Consider the following 20,545-nt stretch of genomic DNA (forward strand, 5'->3'; position numbering starts at 1 on the left):
AGAACGCAACGTTACGGTTGCTATAGCAACAAGTCTCAAGTGCAACGCCGACAAAAACAAAACAATGTGCGCTCCAACACTGTTAACACAGCATAACACATGTGGGCGGTCAGGTTTGTTGAGCAACAGCAGCTTTCTCCGAAATTGATTAACAGTCGTATGCTAATCAGATGCGCTGTTGTCGCACTGTTAACTAACAGGGGTGTTGTATGATACGCATGTGGTGTAATCTGGTTGCATCGAACATGTTTTAACAGCGAGCTGTAAACGAATTGCACAACAATAAGGAGCAGAGAGCATAAACACATTTATTTTTTGTTCTTTATTTAAATTTTGTGTATTCATTATGATAATATTGTACAATTTGTTTTAGAAAATTTGTCAAGTTCGTACATGCATACATGAGTGTAATCTGTATGTGTTGTTCTTCACTTGTTTCTCAGTTTTAACTTTTACTATTTTTCGCGGAATCTTTTCCAACAGGTAACAAAAAATAAATTATTGGCTTTTTAAATATATATAGGTGTATATGTATATACGCATATATGTATTTGTTTATGATAGAAAGAGCATAAAACTTATCAACTAATAACTAAACATAAAGATTTATAACATTTCGGCAAGATATTCGATTCTCTCATCTTTTTGTTGTTCTTTCTGCTTCTTCTATCTTCTATCTTCTATCTCTCAACTCTTCACATTCTTCAATAACTTCTCTCATTTATAATAAGTATAATAATTATTTATAAAATATTATGTGTGGTTTTTTTCTTGTTTTGTTTCGTTTTGTTGTTGCATTTGAAACTATAACTAAAAACAAATTGTGATGTACAACACCGAAAAGATGACAAATTGAAAAGAATTATTGCTTACAAATGTAGAAAAGGGGGGCAGGTGGATGAAAAGGGGAGAAAGGGGGCAATGTTTATAAACAAATTGTAAATTGTAATAATAGTATTGAGCATTGAACTGTGTACTGTTCAAGATTGTAGCAATTGATGCGGAGTATTTGTGTGTGGAAAGCAGAAGAGATGGACTGCAAAAGAATTTTCCAGCTTTTCTAAATGTACGAGTAATAATTGGTAAATGAATACGAGTAAAACAATTGTTAATTAAATTAAGTAAGCTGTTAATTATGGCAAACAAAGATTGTAAACGCACAAATGTCATTGTATGTGTAACTGTGTATCTGTATGTGTATGTGTAAGTATAAAATTATCTCATTTCATTTAATTTCTCATCGTTATAATTATTATTATATATGCATGATATCATATTATTATTAAACTCTCGTTCTTATTTCTTTTTTCTGCATTTCTCAGATTTTGTCTCGCTTCTCTTACTCTTCGTTCTTTCTATATTATCTTCTTTTTTAGTTTTGTATCAACTTTTTAACGTTTTGTTGATTATTTTGTAGATTTTTTTTGTTTTACAACAAATGCACACAATTGTTTTTTGTTTCTTTTTTCCATTTTTAGTTTATGTTTTTTTTTTGTTTTTCGTTTTTTTGTTTCTTGCCTTAACTTGGACTTAATTAAGATTTGTATCAACATGTTTTATTGCAGAGCGACTTAATTAACTACAATTTAATTACTTTAAAGTGTGGTTTTTTGTTTTTGTTTTGTTTTGTTTTGTTTTGTTTTTTACCATTTCGTTAACAATTCTTATTTTGTTATCTTTTCATTCTTCTCGTTTTGTTCTAGGCATTTGGGAGGCAAACATTCGACATTAATTAACGAATTAATTAATTAACTTGCTTCTTTTTTTGTTTTCATTAAGCAGAGATCCTAGATATTTCAACATTATATATATGTATAGCCACAAATAACAAGGTCAAAGGGCAATAGGGCATGGGCGTAGAACAAACGATCAAGGGAAGGGGAAGGAAGGAGGTTTTAGTTTTTTTTTGGAAAAAAAATATTACAATTTGTTGTGTTGTTTTGTATATTTAACAATAATAAAAATGTTGACTTAAGACGAGTACAATTCATTAGCTTGATTTATCAGTTAGCATATAGATAAAGATAAACATATATATTTTAATAGAGTATGGGGAGCAAAGTAAGGGGAGTTTTTTTTTTTTGAGGGGGAGGTCGGGACCTATGGTCTAGCTAAAGGGAGCGGGGGGGAAGAGCGAACTTACGTTTTACTGGACAGACATTTTGCACTCTATTCTTGTTTTGTAAATTTACTTAAGACATACGCATAGATACGTGTATATGTATTGTATATATATATATATATATATATATATATGGGTATAGATATATCTATCTGATGTATCTGAATAATTTCACTTAATTACAGCATTGAAATTTGTTAAAGAATTGTTGTAATCTCATTGTTACTAAAATAACAGATATATATGTATAAAAAAAAACAAATATCATGCATATACATAATAAGTACAGCTAAACATTTTGTTATCGCCGCCGAATTTGTTCTCGATTTTTGTTCAGTTTTCAGTTATCGTTATCGTTATCGATAGACATATTACGCTGCTCTAAGGACTAAACTTAACATTTCTAAATATGTATATAAATGGCTTATTGAAACAACTTTTTTGTTAGCAAAATTGTGTCCACATTTTTGAGTGTGTATGTGTGTGTGTGTTGTGGGGGAGTGTATGTTCGGGGGGAGGGGTAAGTGTTGATTTTGAGAGCACGCGACTACTGATTGGGCAGCTCCGTGAGCGTCACATCGTACAGGTCATCCTCGATTTGTTGCACCTCCAGCAAGAAGATGTCCTCGTTGCAGTAGAAAGATATCATATCATCATCAATTTTCGCCGTAATCCTGCAATAGATTAAAGACAACTCGTGTTATTAAATAGATTGCGAGTTTGTGAAGGAGAGGAAAGTCAATAGAGAGCGTATTATTTCGTCGGTTCGCATCCATTTTATTTATTTTTCTTTTTTTTGTTTTTTTTTTAGCACCCCATGCCTCATGCCAGAAATTAGTCTTAGACTTAACTACAGGATGAACGTGTGATAAAATTTTGTAATTTCGTTTCTTCTTCGTTTTTTTTATTATGATGGTGTTTGGTGGTGCGGTGGGTGATGGTGGTGGTTGCTGGTGGTTCGTGATGTTGTGTCGTGTGTAGTGTAGTGTCACTTTGGTGTAGTATAGTGTAGTGTAGTGTTTAGCACTGGGCAAAAAAGAATTGCCGCCTTACTTACCCCTTCTTATTTGTGCGATAAATGTTATTTATGCTCGTTGTTGAGATTTTGTATTTGTTTTCAATCTGCAATTGAGAAACGAGAGAAATATGATGTTTTGTCTGTTGTGTTTTGCACGAGTAACGAGTAACGAGTAGCGAGTAACGAGTAACGAGAGAGTGGTTCAAAAACTAACTAGAAAACTAAAATATTTCTCTTATAACTCTTGTGTGTGTTTGTGATTTTGTTCATTTGTTTTTGCGATTTCTCTTTTCTCTTTCTTCAATTTTCAATTTTCAATTTGATTTTTTATTTTTCGTTTCTTTTGTTTTCTGCTCTTAGCCAATCTTTAAGTCGTTCGTTCCCAACTTTTTTGTTTTTGTGCCACATTGCATTGTGTGTTAAGTGTAGTTATATATAATATATATATAAATTTTAATTGGTTGGATCATCTACTGATGTGTTTTGGTTGTTTTGATTTGATGAGGTTGACAGCTGTTTTTATGAGACATGGTTACGACGCTTCAATTAGTTTCAACTACAATACGATCCTTTCACATATATATTTTTTGTTTTTCAAGGCTGCAAGCCTGGTTTCTCTTTAAGATTGAATATTGGTTTTAAATTATTACAAATATCTTAAAAATATCAATTTTGGGTTAATCGGTTTGTATGCTTTGAATGCGTAAACAAAATAAAATTTAATTGGATTTGAAATGTAAATTTGATTTTTGACAAAGAAATAAATAATATTAAGCTATAGACAAACAGTTTGCTTTTGGGTTAAAAATAGCATTTTGTTTTAAAAATTGTTTCTTTTAACAAAATATGAAAAAGTGCATTGATTTTACTTCATTTAATTGAAATTTGTGGAATTATTAAAAAACTAAACCGGTTTTAGCATTGACGTAATCAGTTTTGCAGCCTTGTTTATTATTGATTGGTATTATAATTTAATTTCCATTTGGTTTTAATATGAATATTACGATTGATATGGAGTTTGGTTTTTGTTGTTGTTGTTGTTGTTGGTTTAAGAATTATGAATTATTATTATTTGGATTATGCTTAAGAACTTGTTTTTTTTTTGGTTTGGTTTTGATTGTTTAGAGACCTCCCATCTTGAGGCTTTGAACATTTTGGATCGTGAATTTTTCATGAATTCATATTATATAGATATATATATTTGAATTTAACAACCAATTGGGCCAAAATGAACAAAATTACAGACGTTACAAGTATTAGAGATTTTTAGAGTGAGTTCTTTTTTTTTGGGGAATATTACTTTGGGATAGAGGAAGAGTGGGGGGAAGAAACACATGCTGGGTCTCTTAATTCAACATTACAGTTGCAAGCATTCGTTTTTTTGTTCTTTTTGCTTACCGCATTGAGCAGGCCAATTGTGGTGGGCGGCACCACGTGAAGGGGCGTGTAGACCTCCTCGTTCTCCTGCCGCACATAGAGCATGACACGCTCCGTGGTTGGCGGCGTCATTCGTCCCCGTTTCATCGGTGGCCCAAAGTCGGACATGGGAGTGCTGGTTAACATGCTCTGATCCAATATGTGATCCTTCTTGTCACTAAATTATGCGTGGGGAAGATGAAATGCAAAAGAAAAGGTCGCTTTAGTCAGGCTCTCATTACGTAACTAGTCCGTTTTGGGGGCTAGTGAAAGGATGACGATTTTTACTCACGTCTGCATGTCGGGCGGAAAGTGATTGTGGAATTTGAGCGTGGGCGTGGCAACCTTTTGGCCGTGCAACAAGAACGGTGAGGCGCCTTTCAGTTCCGGCGAGTCAGTCTCGTGGCCATAGAAGCTCTGTGGAGCATAAGCAATTGAGTGTAACGTTTGTTCTTCAACTGGTGGCATGCTAGCGCTAGTTGTTGTTGTTGTTGTTGTTACCTTCTCAATGTCCTCGGCGGGCGAGAAGAGCACCGGGGGCTTGGCCAGATCCTGCATGCCATAGAACTCGGAGCGATCCGTCACCGGATGATAGAGCTCATCCAGCTTCTTGCGTCCAGTTGCTGTCATCTTGCGCTTTGCGGCACGTCGCTCCTCATCGCGCGTCTTGCGTTCCGCACCCTGCAAGAAAGAGAAAGAGAGATGTAGAGAGTTGAGTATTAGCGGGAGTTTTGCGCAAGGCTTGCAATGCTTGCAACCAGGTGGCAAGCAATGCCCAGCTGTAATTAGCAATCAATCAAAATGCATGGGGATGCACACATTTTGCTTATTGCACATTTGCTTGTTTCTCGTTTTTTTTTTTTGGTTTTTGTTTTATTAATTAAATTCGTGTATCGTGCTTCAAGTGGCATAAGCCTGCCACAGCCTGTGGCAGACAACACTGGACTGCAAAATGTGTAGAGACACACACATACAGAGAGAAAACACGTTTTTGTTGCTTTGCCACCAACGCGGCAGCCACTTGTTGCATTTGCCAGGCTTTAGCACCGTTAGGGTCAGCGCCCAAAAAGCAGGAGAGGAAATGGGGAGAGAGGAAAGGGGGCAAGAGGGGGGACTAGCGGCAGATATTATTATAAAATAGTTAGGAGATGCCGCATAAATATGCATACATCATAAATAATACACACGGCGGCGGCGGCGGCGGCGCCCCAAACCATTGCAGTTGCAGTTGTTGCAAGCTCCGGCTCAATTGCCCACCTGACCAGCTGCCCATTTGTTGTTGCTGTTGTTGCTTTGCCGCTTGATTGCCTGTGACTGAGTGAGCGGCACACACACAAACACACACTTGCATACAGCTGCTGATTGCTGGTTTGCGTGTAAACAGATTCTGCTGTTGCTGCTGCTGCTGCACTTTGCATTTGTAATTAAAAATCCAGCAATTGAGGCGCAGGAAGTGCTATATATACCCGCGCTGCGCTCCTGTGCTTCCCTCCCCCCTCTCCATGCACTGCTTCTACATATTCTGCTGCTGCTCTGTTAGTCATTTTTTTATATGCTTAGAGTTATGCAAGGCTGAGGATGTGCCTATCTGCCTACATCTCTCATGTAGCTCTCCACTCTCCACACACTGCAGTCTCCACTCTACGCTGCTCTCTCCCTCACACCACTGCGCACTGCACTGAATGAAGCTGCTCTCGCTTCGCTTATCACAACTACAAATTTTTTTGCCTAGAGCGCATTTGCTGTACATCATATCGGGCCTCTCCCGCTCACTCTGCACGCTGCGTGTATGTGTGTGTGTTTGTCTGCATGTAAATAACTGTATTTTATTACATACTTTTATTTTATCTTGGCAAAAATATCGCCAAAGTTGCGGCAGACAGCGACGCGAATCGACGCCAATCGCGGTCAATGCACGTCGACGTCGCCTGCACAACTCTATCTTTGCTTCTGCTTCTTCTTCTTCTTTTGCTTCTGCATCCTCTGTCTCTCCATCTTCTTCTTTTCGCTCAGCGAGCCGCTGACTAAGATGTGTGTGTGAGAGACTGGACGGGGAGCAGGGAGGGGAACTCGCCATGCACATTTGGCGCTGCGATAGCCACATCGATTACTAAGCGCAATTTTCGATATGCCAATTTGGTATTTTTTTTTATTTTTTTTTGCAGTCGTCTCCATCTTCTTCTGTGTTTGTATCGATAAATTCCAAACTGCGTAGCTCCCATAGATATTAACTTTCTCCATGCTGTTTACAGTTACGAAAAGGAAACACCCAAAAGCGTTCTGACAGACTGAGACGTTTTTTTTTGGTGTTCAGCGAAGGAATTTCACAAAATGGAATTTGTCAATAATAATATTTAACTATAACAATTTTTGCCTCAGGGAATTAATATTGCTGAGAAGCAAAAAATGCTGCAAAGAAACTATTTTTTATGTTTTCACAGTGAAACTCTTTCTTCTATAATTCAATGTCTGTCAAAGTGAAAAGCTAAAGTCCTAATTATTACATTATTAATATTATCGATTTTGCAATATCCCAAATTTACCCGAGATGATCGTAAATTTCGTGAACTGCAATAAAATGTAATTCTGGAAGCACTTTTTAAACGTTTTGCAATGTGAACTTTTTATGTAGGGTTCCCCTTCATAAAAAACAACTCAAAACAAAAAAAAAAAAGGTGGCAAAAGGCGGTAATTGCAAGTCGATTGCAAATGTAGAGAAATCAGCAAAAGAAGACCGAGAAATGTGTGGTAAATAAAAGAAGAGGGAGGAGTCCATATGCGGTATATAGCCATAAAATAAGCTGGTACCGCGAAATTTAATTGATACATTTACCGATAAATACACGCCCGGTACTCACACAGGGCTACAGCACACAGCAGTTTGGTAGTAGTCCTGGCCGCCTGGAGGGCCGAGTGTGTAAAGTGTGTAAAGCTGTAGCTGAAGCTGTAGGGTGTTGCGTGTATCGAAGTACTGGGAGAGCACAATAAAAATGTAGTCGGGGTGGAAGGGAAGCCGGGGTGAGGGAACTTGCATTCGCGAAGAAGTGTAATGATATGAGAAAATTAAATTGGAAATCCACGAAATGATTTATTAATAAAGCACATCAAGCTCAAAAAACGCAACGAAACAAAAAAAAAAAAAAAAAATGAAATACAAAATAAAAATCGAAAGAGCTGGAGAAGAAAAAGTGAAGGGTTCCAGGCATCGAAACAGTTCGCATAAAGCATAAAACAAGAGGAAGAGACCAAGGCGAAACGATGCTGAAAACAAGGGCAATGGGCACAAGGCGAAAGGATGGATGGATGATGTCGGGAATCAGTGTCCAGTGGAGGACAGGTAAAGGGGGAGAACGAAGGGGGAGCTGAAGAGGAGCCGACTTTGTCCATTTACTTTTGTACGCGTTACGCTTTCCACCTGAGCCCTGAGCATCTCATGATGTAGGGACAGACGTGCAACAAGCAACAGGCATCAGGCAACAGGCAGTTGCCCCCAATTCGATAAAAGCAGTCAGCGACAAGTGGCAACAACAATAACAACAACAACAGAGACACAACGCTGCCGCAAGTCACGTCTTGAGCGTCTTTTAGTTAGCTGGCTCAACTCATTCAACCTGTTGCACGTGGCAGCTGCGTAATTATGTGTGCTCCCTCCCCTTATCCATGTAAGTGTGTGTGTGTGTCTCTAGCTACTGAGATCCCCATGTTGCAACATTGTGAAATTGAAATCACTTACCTTATCGCAGAAGACCTTTATCTGACAGTAGCCCCGATGGAAGACCGTCGCATCTCGTGGATCCTCGAACGTATCGATCTGAACGTGCAGCGGCAGACCCTGCACAAGAAATGGAAGGAAGAGTTGTTAAATATTATAATAAAATCATAATCAAGCTTTAAGTAAGACTAACTAACTAACTGCGCCTGCCACTTGAGGCAGGCTTCACTGTAGCTGTCACAATTTGCAGTCGCAGTCGACGTTGCAGTCGCCTGTGTTTCTGTCAATGAAATATCAACTTAATGGTACGCATTACAACACACAAAGGATGCTGCAACAGCCCAGCGTGCAACAGCAACAGCAACAACCTGCCACAACAAGCAAGCGAAGCAGGCAAACAAACAACGAAGCAACCATCTTTCTACCTACGTAAAAAGTCAGAGAACTGTAGCAAAACTCACAAATGACAATCGCCGCTGGCTGTTCTTGCTGTTCCCCCCTCCCTTCTTCTCTATCTGTTTCTTCCTCTTTTTATGACGCTGGCCTTGCCATACGGGTATTATGACTATGTGATTAAGTGTGTAACACGGTTAGATCCTAGGGGTAACGCCTCCTTTTGCACAGACCCCGCAATTTGTAGGCACAGGTGTTTATGTAGCGCAATGCATTGCAACAGATTCAACTCGATGCTGATGCAGCTGATGCGCGGCTTGCGGCGATCTGGCAACACTGGCGGTATTTGTGGGGCGTGTTAAGTTGGCTGCGCTTAACCGCTGACTGTACTTAACTTCTAATAGGCAAATTATTAGCCATCTTCAGTTGGCAATTGAGCAAGATTTATTGCACTTTGCATTTGCTTTGCTTTATGCCATTTCTTTTGTGTCTATTTCTTGTGCATCTTCGTTTCAATTTGTAAGCAAAAAAGAAGCTACAAAGCGTACTAATCATTAAAACGGTATAACTGATGCCTGAACTAACATTTTGCTAAATATTGAATGCTTTTGACATACGAAACAATTAGGAAACAATAAAAAATAATTTACTTTAATCACATAAACTAGTAATTATAGATTTTATGGCTATTTAAGTTCAAAATTAAGTTATAATTCAAATAGGGACTACAAATTTTGTAGCTATTTAAGACTTAAAGCTCTTTTATTATTGGAATAGTTATTTTAACTAATCTAAGTTTAGATCTTGAAGTCAATTTTTGCTAAGAAATTATATTAATTGCTTTAGCAACTGAATAATGTTTTTTTTATCCAACTTTAATTTTAATTATTTAAAAAACTAGTGAAATTTGTCTGCTTTGCGCTTTCTAGAGTAAAGCTAAACCATATTTTCTTTATAATTTATGATGATTTTAAAAGCCAAATGAAAGTTGCACTCACCTTGACACCTTTTTGACTGCTAAAGTCCGTGCTGAGACACTGTACGGCAATGTTGATCTGTAAAAATGGGAAGGGGGGGAGAAAAAAAGAGCAAAGCAAAGAAAAATGCATAAAAACAGTTGTTGTATAAAAGTTGCGACAAATGTAAACAATTAAAGAAAAATCAAATGCTTAATCATGAATTGAAATAAAAAAGAAATTAAAGCGAGCAACAGGAGAGAAAAACCAACGATATAAAAAAAATAAGAAAACTATATAAAAACAGTGCAAATTGACAGACGCATGAATGCGATGGCGACTTGAAGTTGGAGTTGGATTGGGACTGGGACTGTTATTAGAAGCCAATTGTTTTCTCTCTATTAAGTCGATGTCCTCTTTATGCCCACGACAGTTTAAAACATTCCAACACACGCACACACACACCCAACTTAAGAGAGAGGAGAGGGGAGGGGTGGGGGGATACAGTTTGGATATGGCAATGGCAATGCCAATGGAAGCTGGAGACAATAACAAGGCAATACACAGAGGACCAGCCCGAACTGTGGCAATAACTGAGTGGGCAGCAGAGGGGGGAGAGAGAGGGAGGGGGGGAGGGGCTGCTGCGGCCAGTTGACTTTTGCAAGGCATCCAATTCATTTTTTTTTTCTGCTGCTGCTTCTCTCTCTGCGTTTTATATATATTTTTCTTTGCTGCGTTGTTGTTGTTGTTGTCGACTTGGATTCAGTTGCTCAACGACAGACTTCAAGTCGCAGTGTGTGTGTGTGTGTGTGCGAGTTCATATATGTGTGTGTGTTTAAAGGCATTTTAAGCATGTCCAAGCCAGATGCGACGAGCCAAAGACAAACAACACAAAAAAAGAGTAGAAAATCCATCAACGCAAAAATACCAAAGGAAACAATCTTAATGGTAAAAGTGCAACGTGCAGTCGCAGTCGCTGTCGCCGTCGCAGTCAGCGTCGCAGTCAACGCAGCAACAACTTCGTGTATGTGGATGTGACTCTTTTGCTGCTGCTTTGGCTGCTGGACGTGGAGCAGTATTTAATGTGAATAATTAGCGGGCGCGTACCATATAAGAGGAGACACAGACTGCAGACTGCAGACTGCTGACTGCAAGCTGCAAGGGAGTGTAGAGGGGAGACAGAGGGGGGGACAGCACCTGCGTGTCAGTGCGTACGAAAGTTTTATATATATTGTATGTAAGTGTATATCTGTTTTTTTTTTGCTGCCGCCGCCGCCACCGCTGGGAAAGGCAATAACAGATGCGTGCGAGAGTCAAGACAGAGGAGAAGGAGTGGAAAGGGGAGAGGGGGATGCTGAGCTAGCTGCCTAACGGCATAAAACGAAATCGACATTATGCGGCCGCAGTGTCTGCAGCGTGCAACGTGCAACGTGCAACGTCGCGACTCTCTCTCAATGTCTCTGGCGATTTTGTATTTTGTGCATTTTGTTTTTGGGATTAAAATCTCAGCGCGTAAACAATTTGTAAATAAAAAGCGCGTATCGAAAATGCAGTCAAGATTGCGCTTATGGCCAGCCAGCTAGCCAGCTAGCCATCGAGCCAATTGGCCAACCTGACAGCCTCTTGGCCAATTTAATAACTGCTTACCAATTTGACACAAGTCACTGAACTTGCCATTTGACAAAAAGCAGCAAAACCAAAAAAAATAAACATGTGCAATAAAATGGCATTCGGAAAATGGTAATAAATGTAAAAATCAACGCAATTGCATTTCTATTGCAATAATGCACATACCCTGTAAATTGCAGGCACAAAGAGGCATGCTAGGTGATGATCTTTAAGCTTAAGATAATATGAAAGAAGAGATGTCCTTAGGAATATTCATGTAAAATAATGTACTTTATGGGGTACAAAAAACATCAAGCGAAAAGTTTATGGTATAACTGACTACCCTGTAAAAAGGGGCATCTTAAGTACTGATTTTTAAATTGAAGAGATTAAACGTACTAAGGAATGTGTTAGCAGTAAAAAGTGAATACTCATTTTAGGGTATTTAACACAATGTTTGAAAAGATTCTCTAAGAAAAATGTTTTTTTTTTGTTTAAAAAACATTTTATTTCTGAACTTTACATAACTTAAGGTTGATTAAAAACTTTTTAAGTACTATTTCAGATTTTTATTTTGGTATTTTTAGTATTTTATTATTTTATAAGATTTATTACTCAAAAATCTGATATTGCTATTTATACTTTTCAAGAGTTTTAAGACTTTTCTATTAACATCAAATATTGATGTAAGACTGAATTATTAAATTTAAGCTACTCCCAGGGTATCTAATAGCCTTGCACTTTACTACGAGCCTTTTTGCCTATTGAAATTTGATATTTTGCCGTCGCAATTGCAATTGTTTTCGTTCGTAGTTGTTGTTTTTCTTGGGCGGAGCTTTAATCTAAGCATCTGCATGGCGATATTGTAAAAGGCGCTCTGCGGTGATTGCGGTGGTGGTTACAGCGAGCAAGCGAGTGCGCGAGTGAGCGGGGCGTATACGTAATCTGACGGCGCTAGCCGCTTCAACGCTCGATAGAATTGCAAATATTTGAGGCGATTAAAATTGCTGATAATTGCTAAATTAAACGCGCTGGGAGCTCAGACTCAAACTCCGACTAGTAGCTGTATTAGCCATAGTTGTAGTTGTTGCTTTTGGCTGTGGCTGTGGCTGTGGCAATAATACAGCGTCATAAAACACACACACACACATACACACACAGAGACAGATAGACAGATGGAGAGACAGAAAATTGTCGAGGCAGGTGATTAAAACCAAGTGTCATAAATAAATAAATGCATAAATTATTCTTTTGAATAAAGCACAACTACAACAACAACAACGAAGCGAGACGGCTAGCGTTGTGGTCAAGCGTGCGAGAGAGAGAGAGAGATGGCAATAGAGGCGACTGCTGCGCGACGCGCGTTGAATAATTTGCGTTGTACTTGCAATTGAAAATAAATCACAAATTAATTCTTGCACACACACAAGCGCACACACAAATGGGTGAGGATTAGGAGGAGTGGAGAGTGTAGAGAGGGGGAAAAGAACGATTTGCCGTCTCACTTTATTTTTGTTGTTGTTTTGTTTGTTTTGTGTGTTTTTCTCTGTTCGCTGTATATTTCTTTTTAAATTAAGGCGGCGCTCAACACAAACAAAATGGCGTCGTCTCTACACTTGGCACAACACTGAGTGCGAGTGCGAGTGCGAAAGAGGAGGCGAAGGCGAAGGTGGAGGTGGGGGTAATAACTTAGAACTTACCTTGGCAGAGCTCTCGAGCGGATTCCAATAGACAGCGATGGCATTGTGCGACACTTCCTCAATGCAGCCAACGAGACCAACCGAGTTCTTTGTGTCTGCAAGCATAGATGAAAAGATGAAGAAGAAGAAGCATAAGTAAGTGATCAACGGCAGTGGAACGCATGTGGATCGTAGTGGAACGCATTGAAGTCGTTGCGTTTCGTTTGTATTTAACAATTAAGGCAAACTTCTGTGACAAGTGCCTAATGAGTTATGCCTGCTGATGGGGCAGGCAAACGCAACAGGATGCTGCAACAGCGGCAGCTGCAACACAGACAGAGACAGAGACAGCGAAAGAGACAGAGACAGACAAACTAGCCAGATTATCTGCAATCAAACAAACCCGAACGCATTGCGCGTTTATCAATGTCATAACTCGGTTCGGTGTCTCTGGTTACCCGCGCAGTTGATCCGCTGCCTCCTCACTCAATAAAAACCAACAATTTACGGCTAGAAATCTTATACAATGGCCACTGTTCACACACACATATACATATATAGACAGAAAGACAGACTCGCTGTTGGAGTTCGTTGGATTTACGCACCTGCATCCAAGATTCTTTGCTTCACGGAATGCTGACGACTGTGCCAGAATTGCCAGGCCTTTATCTCATCTTCGGGGCTCTTCTCCTCGCGAAACATTAACATGATCACACTCTGCGAAAGAAAATATAAAATACATATTAATTAGCTTTGTTTTCTCAATACCCTGTAAACAGAGTGAGCTCAAATCAAAGTGAAGTTTAAGCTTATCTCAAAAATGCAATCAAACTATTTGGCCTTTTATCTAAATTAGCTATGCCTTTGACTTTACCACATATTTATAAACACCATTAGTTGATTTTTTATCTATAATCAAATTCAAATTCAAAATTCTGCATAAATCTTAAGTCTTATAAATTTGCATTCTAATCGATTATAAAATAACCTTACAAAACTTAAGATGGATAATAAATTATTTTTAAAATTAGTTATTCGTTAATGTATAAGATGGTAAATTAGGTAAAGAAGTTCAGAATGTATAGTAATAATAATATTTGTATATTTATATAAATTTTTGAAATTTTTCCAATTTCTTATCTGTAGAATGTTTTCTAAAGAAACTAAAAAATGATTTTAAATTAGTTTGCGGTTTTAGAAATTATTATATTTCACAGCAGAAAAAAAGTTGACCCATTTATATCAAGTTTCGTCACTATTAGAATCGATTCTCGTCAAGAAAAAGTTCCCTACAATATTTAAAAATTATTTGTAATAAATATTCGCTATTATTAAAATCGATTCTAGTCAAGAAAAAGTTCCCTAAAATATTAAAAAATGATTTGTAATAAATTTGCTGCTTTAGAAATTATTACAGTTCTTTCTTGTCACAAAAGATGTATCCCAAAATAATAGAATGTAATTTGTGCAGCAATAAATTCAGTGCTTCTCACTTTTCTTTTGTTTGCTAGGGTATCCCGTAGTCGCCCTCGCTTACAACGCTGCAGCAGCGCTCTTGACGTATACGAGTTGTGACATTTGCTGCCAGGCTGCTTTCTGCTTTCTGCTTACTGCTCGCACCCTTACAAAAGTCAAAAGGATTAGGCGCTAGCAGACAAAAGGACGAATTCGATTTAGCAGAAAAATATCTAGCACATTTGTCCTGCCAGAGATCAGGAGACTGATCTCTGTTTCCCAGCGCATTTGCATTTTCTGTGCATTATTTATACATAAATTCTGAAACATTTTGAATAATTATGGCGACAGGCAAAAAGGAAGCGCAGAGATAGATACAGAGATCCTTAAGAGATAGCGAAGACGATCCCGTGTTGTCCGGAGTTCTTCTTCATGAAATTGCAACCCTTTTGTTTTCATTTCATCTCCCTCCCTTTTTGTTTTCCTTCAAGTCTTTCGCAACGCTCTAACTGATTACTTGGCATAAATATTTTTGTGTATTTTATGCGCCTTTTTTCCTAGCTGCTTTGTGGGGTATTTTCTCTTTGCGTTCTCGTAAATATTCATGGGCTAATCAGCTCGTAAATTATACTCTCGCTCTTTTTTTTCATTTTTGTCAGTTTTTCACCGTTACTAGCTGGGAAATGGAAATGAAAACCGTATCGTAATGCAGTGAAATGCAAATGCAAATGCTCGTTGCCTGATTTTTACTTCAATTTACTTTAAGATTCTTAAGTTTCATCTTTACGTTTTGTTAACCCATTCAGCACAGGGGGCCGTGATCGACCAAAAAAGGGGCTAGAGGGTTAAACAAATAAACTCGTAAATTAATTTTGACACTTTTTTCTCGAAGCGCAAAAATATATTGCCGTTTTATGGTAATACGAGATCATAATGCATTAAGGGCTCCCAGGATAGTGATAAACGCTAGAGTTTCAGATTTATGAGCTGCTCAAAGTAACTTTCATTTTCAAAATTGTCGTTTTCACTTAAGAAAGAATTTTCATATAAAATAATACGATCTTTAGGGGCAGCATAATAATTTTCTATTGGTTATTAAACTTAAATATGTTGAAATTTTTCAATCAGTTTAAAAAATTGCATTATAATGAAATCATAGATCATAGATCATAGATCATAGATCATAGATCATAGATCATAGATCATAGATCATAGATCATAGATCATAGATCATAGATCATAGATCATAGATCATAGATCATAGATCATAGATCATAGATCATAGATCATAGATAATAGATCATAGATTATAGATCATAGATCTTCATTGTACATTGTAATTTCTTAGGGTGTTCAACAATAGCTTAGCTAGACGGTACATTGAAGTATCAATGAAGAATATAAAATTAGCTACCTCTATAATAATTTGATGTCCTAAACATAATAGAACAGAAAATTTAGTTTACAGTTCAGATTTAAAATCGTCTTCAATTTAAAGAAAAAAACTTCATGAGAAAAAGCAAATAGATCATCAAGATAAATTCAGTTTAAATTTTATCTTTCCAATCTTTACTATTCTATCTCTTAGCTATTGCATTATTTACTCAAAGAGAACCGCAGCAAACTCAACTGTCAAATCAAGCAAATCTTCAAGATCTTTTTCCACGTTTTTTTTCTTGAATTTGTCACCAGTTTTTTTTTTGCTAAATATGCAAATTGCGAGCCCTAGACTGAAATAAGAGCTATAAGAGAAGTGGTACACACTCAATTGTTGTTTACTTAGCCCATGGTTGGCACTTCTATTTCCACTTCCACTTCCATTTCCACTTCCTCAAATCGAGTTTCATTTCAATTTCAACTGTTACTTTGATTGTGATTCTTGAACGGATCTCAACGGGTTGAGTTAACAATTTGCATTTGCATTTGCCAGTAGCAGACGTCATTTAAGCTTATCTGATTGATGATGTTGATGTGTATTGTCCTCGGCATGTCCTGAGCCTCAGCCCAATTCCGTAACGAAAGTCCTGAACAAACACACACACACACACACACACTCACACACATGGACATTTCTTAAGAGAGCGAGTGTGTGTTGAAAGGCTCACAATTTGCATTGAGCGTGATATTCAAATTCTCATAAAGCCGCCCCGGAGTATCATTTATCATTTATCATCGAGCGTCAGGATATACATACATACATACGTATGTATGTTAAGAAAGGATTGAAGACACAGGATACGATGGATATACATACGTGTTGTGTAATTGAGCAAAGGGTGCCGAGAGCTGACAAACTTGATTAGCGCTCAGGCAAACTGACAAACTGCTCGCCTAGCTCGGGGCATCAAATTCGGATTCAGATTCAACTTCAACTTCAGCTGAGGCAATGACAAATAGATCCTAAGGCTGAAACTGATGTTAGGGGTTTGGGCATTAAGCCCCTACCCTAAACATTGGGTGTTGATGGCAATAACAATACTAGTATAAGACTCTATGGATACCATACACATCATACAAAATTTGAATATTTTCGTACCTCAAACATCATTAATTATTATAACCAGGTTAAAATAAACAAGCTGTCTTTAAGTTTGTGTTAAATCTAGATGAATTCTAATGTAAAATTTTGACTAGGAATCTTAAGAAAAGAATCCTAGTATTGAAATGAATATTATTATTAAGATGATTATCTCAGTATTTTTCGGATAGCGTAGTTTTTGTCACTATTTTAACTCAAGAAATGTGAATATTTTAATGTAAATAAAAATAATTCGAAAAGAACAATATCAAAATGAAGAGGGAAAACACAACATCAGCAATTTAACAATATTTGTCAATTTAAGCTTGTTTTCATTATAACTATAATAATATTAAGATTATAAATCTTTCGAAATTATCCTAGTATTAGGATGATTATTATCTTAGTATTTTTTCGAATAACTTCGTTTTTTTTCACTACTTTGACTCAAGTTTGAAGATATAGAGAGAATAAGTATTAAATTTCGTGGATCAACCTCAATTTTTTTAGCATTTCATAATTTGTTTTACTAAAGAATTATGTTTGCGGAATTCTAAATTTATAATTTTCCTATTGGATCTGTTTGTAATAAGTTCAGACTTGAAACTTCTTAAGTTTTAAAATATTCAGTTTTTAGAAATTTTTAGCTGAATATAAATAATTTTCAGATATCTTCTTTTTTTAAAGATATTGTGTTATTATAATTTAAAATGGTATTTTTCTTAATGGATTAGTTTATAATAAGTAAAAAGTTTGTGCTAGAAGTGTAAAGATTAAGCTGTTTTCAACTTAGTATTTGTCTTTTCGTATATTATAGTTATTTCTCATGATTAAAATTATAAATGTATTCCCTTAATGCAGTTTATAATGAAGTAAAGACTTGAAATCCCTATTATTATAATCCAAATGAATTTTCTCTTAGTGCAGTTTATAATAAAGTAAAGACTTTAAATCCCTATTATTAGAATTCTAAATGAATTTACTCTCAGTGCAACTGTTTATAATAACCCAAAGATTTGGAACTCCTACCTTAACTGTTGTATTCTTGATTGGCTTTTCCGCATCGTGCACATACTCCAAGGTGATGCCATAGAACTGTCCCTTATTGATGTAGGTGATGCGATCGTCTTCACGCCTCTGCGACGAACTAATCGGGCTCTCCAGATGATAGCGAAAGCCGACATTTGTGAAGCTAATGAAAGAAAAATACGGAACACAAAGTAGTGGGAAAGTTAAGTTAGAGTTTAAACTCGTTAGTCATAAGGTGAAATCAATGTGTGACACTTACATTTTTGGTATTTGAATTTTATCAGCATCGTTTTGACGTCCGAAATCGTGCCAGGGCCTCGAGCGTGTTGAGCCATTTGTGCTGGTATCCACCAGCGATGTGGTTGGACTATTCTGACTGCCGTGGACCACAGTCCGCTGCTGGATGCTGTTCACCGAGACGGGTATGCTGCCATTGGCATCGATCAGCGTGCCCGGCTGGCAGAGTTCCGTGTAGTCAAAGGACTAAAAAAGGAGTTTAGAATATTACATGTTAACAAGTTGTCAATAAATACATATTAATTATGATTAAAAAAAAAAGGTAATGGCTTGAATGGACACGTCACGCATTTGTTGGCTACTCGTTATACGTTACTCGCTACTCGCTACTCGTTACATTTTACTCGCTACTCGCTACATTTGCAAAACGCTGTGTGGAGCTTAACGCTAAGAATGAGAGAAGTACTTTGAGTACGGTTTTATACCTGCTGTATGTGATTCTGATCCCTCGGCGTTATGGCATCCGTGCCAATTCCCGAATCGGGACTCGGCAAATCCACCGTTAGACCCGCTGCCGTTATGGCCTTGGCATACAACGGCGTGCTGCCATTTTTGCCCGTATCCTGTTGCTGTTGCTGCTGCTGCTGTTGTTGTTGCTGCTGTTGCTGTTGCTGCTGTTGTTGTTGACTGTGATGGTGTGCATTACTGCTGGTAAGCACTGTGGTTGTGGTCGGTGCATTGCTGGTGAAACGCGCCTCATAAACTCCGCCCACGGGCTGCGCCTGCGTGGCTGCGGAGACGGAAACATCCTCGCCGTAGAGACTGCGCGCTGAGCCGGCGGGAACGTAGCCACCTTGGCCATCGGGGGCAAAGTATTCCCGATAGTAGGGCTCCGTTATGAAGGTCGTCGTGGGCGGGGGACCGGGCGGCAGTCGGGTGGCCGTATACATGCCATAGCTATCGGTTGTGATGTACGGTCCGGGGCTGGGACTTTGGGCTTGCAACGAGCTCTGCTGCTGTGTGGGGCCAGTTGTGCTCTGGTGTGAGGTCTGCAGGAGTTCGGGATCAATCTCTCTCTCTCTCTCACTCTCACTCAGTTGCTCTCGCTCGCTCTCACTCACCTGTAGATAAATCTGTGTGCCGCCCGTGGAAGCATACATCTCTAGATCTGCTGTCGATGATCTGGCGGGACTAGATGCTGTTGTTGTTGCTGTTGCTGTTGTTGCTGCTGCTTCGGTTGCTGTTGCACTTGTTGCAGCTGATTTAAGGTTAGTTTCTTGTTGTTGTTGTGCCTCTGTTTGGTTGGCATCCACGCGCAATATCTGTGAAATTTTGTTGTTGTTGGGTTGGTGACTTGGACTTGAACTTAAAGCTACGACTGTCCAACAATTGGTTCAGCCTATTACATTGATTGATCTGCACACACACACACATACATACACACACACTCGCACAACATTAGCAACAACAATAACATTAAGCACGTGTATTTATTAATTGTCGTTTGTTGATTGATGACGGCTTTGCGACGGCGGAAGGTCAAAACCTAGCTGACCACAAAAGTTGACAAAAGAGTGCGTCTACCTCGCTGTCTTCTCTCTCTCTTCCCTTCGCCTCGTCAAGTTCTTGGCTGCTGTTGTAGCTGATTCATAAGCCAAGCCAACAAGCGGGCCAATAAGTACAGTTTATAATAATAAGAAATAAGAAAAAACACAGTCACAGAGTCGCAACAGTCGTCGAGTGGAAAGAAACCAATTAAAATGCGTTGTCCACAGCAGCAGAGAGGGAGACACACACACACATACACACACATCTATATATACATAGCTATATAGTATATGGTATATAATTATATGTATTTGTATATGTATATGTATGTGCATATGTTAATTAGCATTGCTTTTTTTTATTGATCGCACCAAAATGTCAAACGTTTTTCGACTCTTTTTTTTTTTTTGATTTCTTATGCATATACATATATATTATATATGTTTTTTTTTTTGGTTGACGCGCGCGCTAAATGAGGTAATACGGCAAAGAGATACAGATACAGCCACGAGATACAAGATACATTTAGATATATGCATGCCACGCCCTGTTTTAATAGCCAACCGAGCGTCTAGGCGCAAAATTAACATTTACTTGATGACTTTTTTCACGCGCCAAACACCAAAAAATCAAAATCAAAAGCAACAAAAAAAAAATTAAGTTAAAACTCCGAAAGAAAGTGAAACCCAGTCGATGTCGATCAACAGACGTCACGGATTAAGATTCCGATTTGAGGCAATAACTTGACAATCGGTTCTAAATATGTTTCATTAAGCAACAAAGATCATCAAAGATCGTATACAATAAGTTGACAAAACAATAAGAATTAACAATATTATAATTTTAGTCTTTCC

At 38.0% G+C, this 20,545-nt stretch overlaps 1 protein-coding gene across 7 annotated transcripts in view; it reads right to left on the reverse strand.

Moving 5' to 3' along the window:
- Positions 1–920: 920 nt before the first annotated feature.
- LOC132791443 (protein grainyhead) overlaps positions 921–20,545 on the reverse strand; it is a 50,025-nt gene continuing 30,400 nt past the window's right edge. For 3 of the 7 annotated variants that reach the window (XM_060800357.1, XM_060800361.1, XM_060800362.1), the window contains 12 exons: positions 19,265–19,465; positions 18,629–19,192; positions 18,166–18,389; positions 17,907–18,069; positions 13,510–13,621; positions 12,926–13,020; positions 9,660–9,716; positions 8,290–8,388; positions 4,849–5,237; positions 4,539–4,734; positions 3,180–3,244; positions 921–2,796 (listed from right to left, as the gene is read on the reverse strand). In XM_060800357.1, the coding sequence (XP_060656340.1) occupies positions 2,670–2,796; positions 3,180–3,244; positions 4,539–4,734; positions 4,849–5,237; positions 8,290–8,388; positions 9,660–9,716; positions 12,926–13,020; positions 13,510–13,621; positions 17,907–18,069; positions 18,166–18,389; positions 18,629–19,192; positions 19,265–19,465 (2,292 nt within the window). In that variant the 3' untranslated portion in view covers positions 921–2,669. The remainder of the gene's footprint in view (positions 2,797–3,179; positions 3,245–4,538; positions 4,735–4,848; positions 5,238–8,289; positions 8,389–9,659; positions 9,717–12,925; positions 13,021–13,509; positions 13,622–17,906; positions 18,070–18,165; positions 18,390–18,628; positions 19,193–19,264; positions 19,466–20,545) is intronic. The other 4 variants (XM_060800360.1, XM_060800363.1, XM_060800358.1 and 1 more) reach the window with 3 other exon arrangements.

Source organism: Drosophila nasuta, chromosome 3, assembly GCF_023558535.2.
Source record: "Drosophila nasuta strain 15112-1781.00 chromosome 3, ASM2355853v1, whole genome shotgun sequence".
NCBI lineage: Eukaryota > Metazoa > Arthropoda > Insecta > Diptera > Drosophilidae > Drosophila > Drosophila nasuta.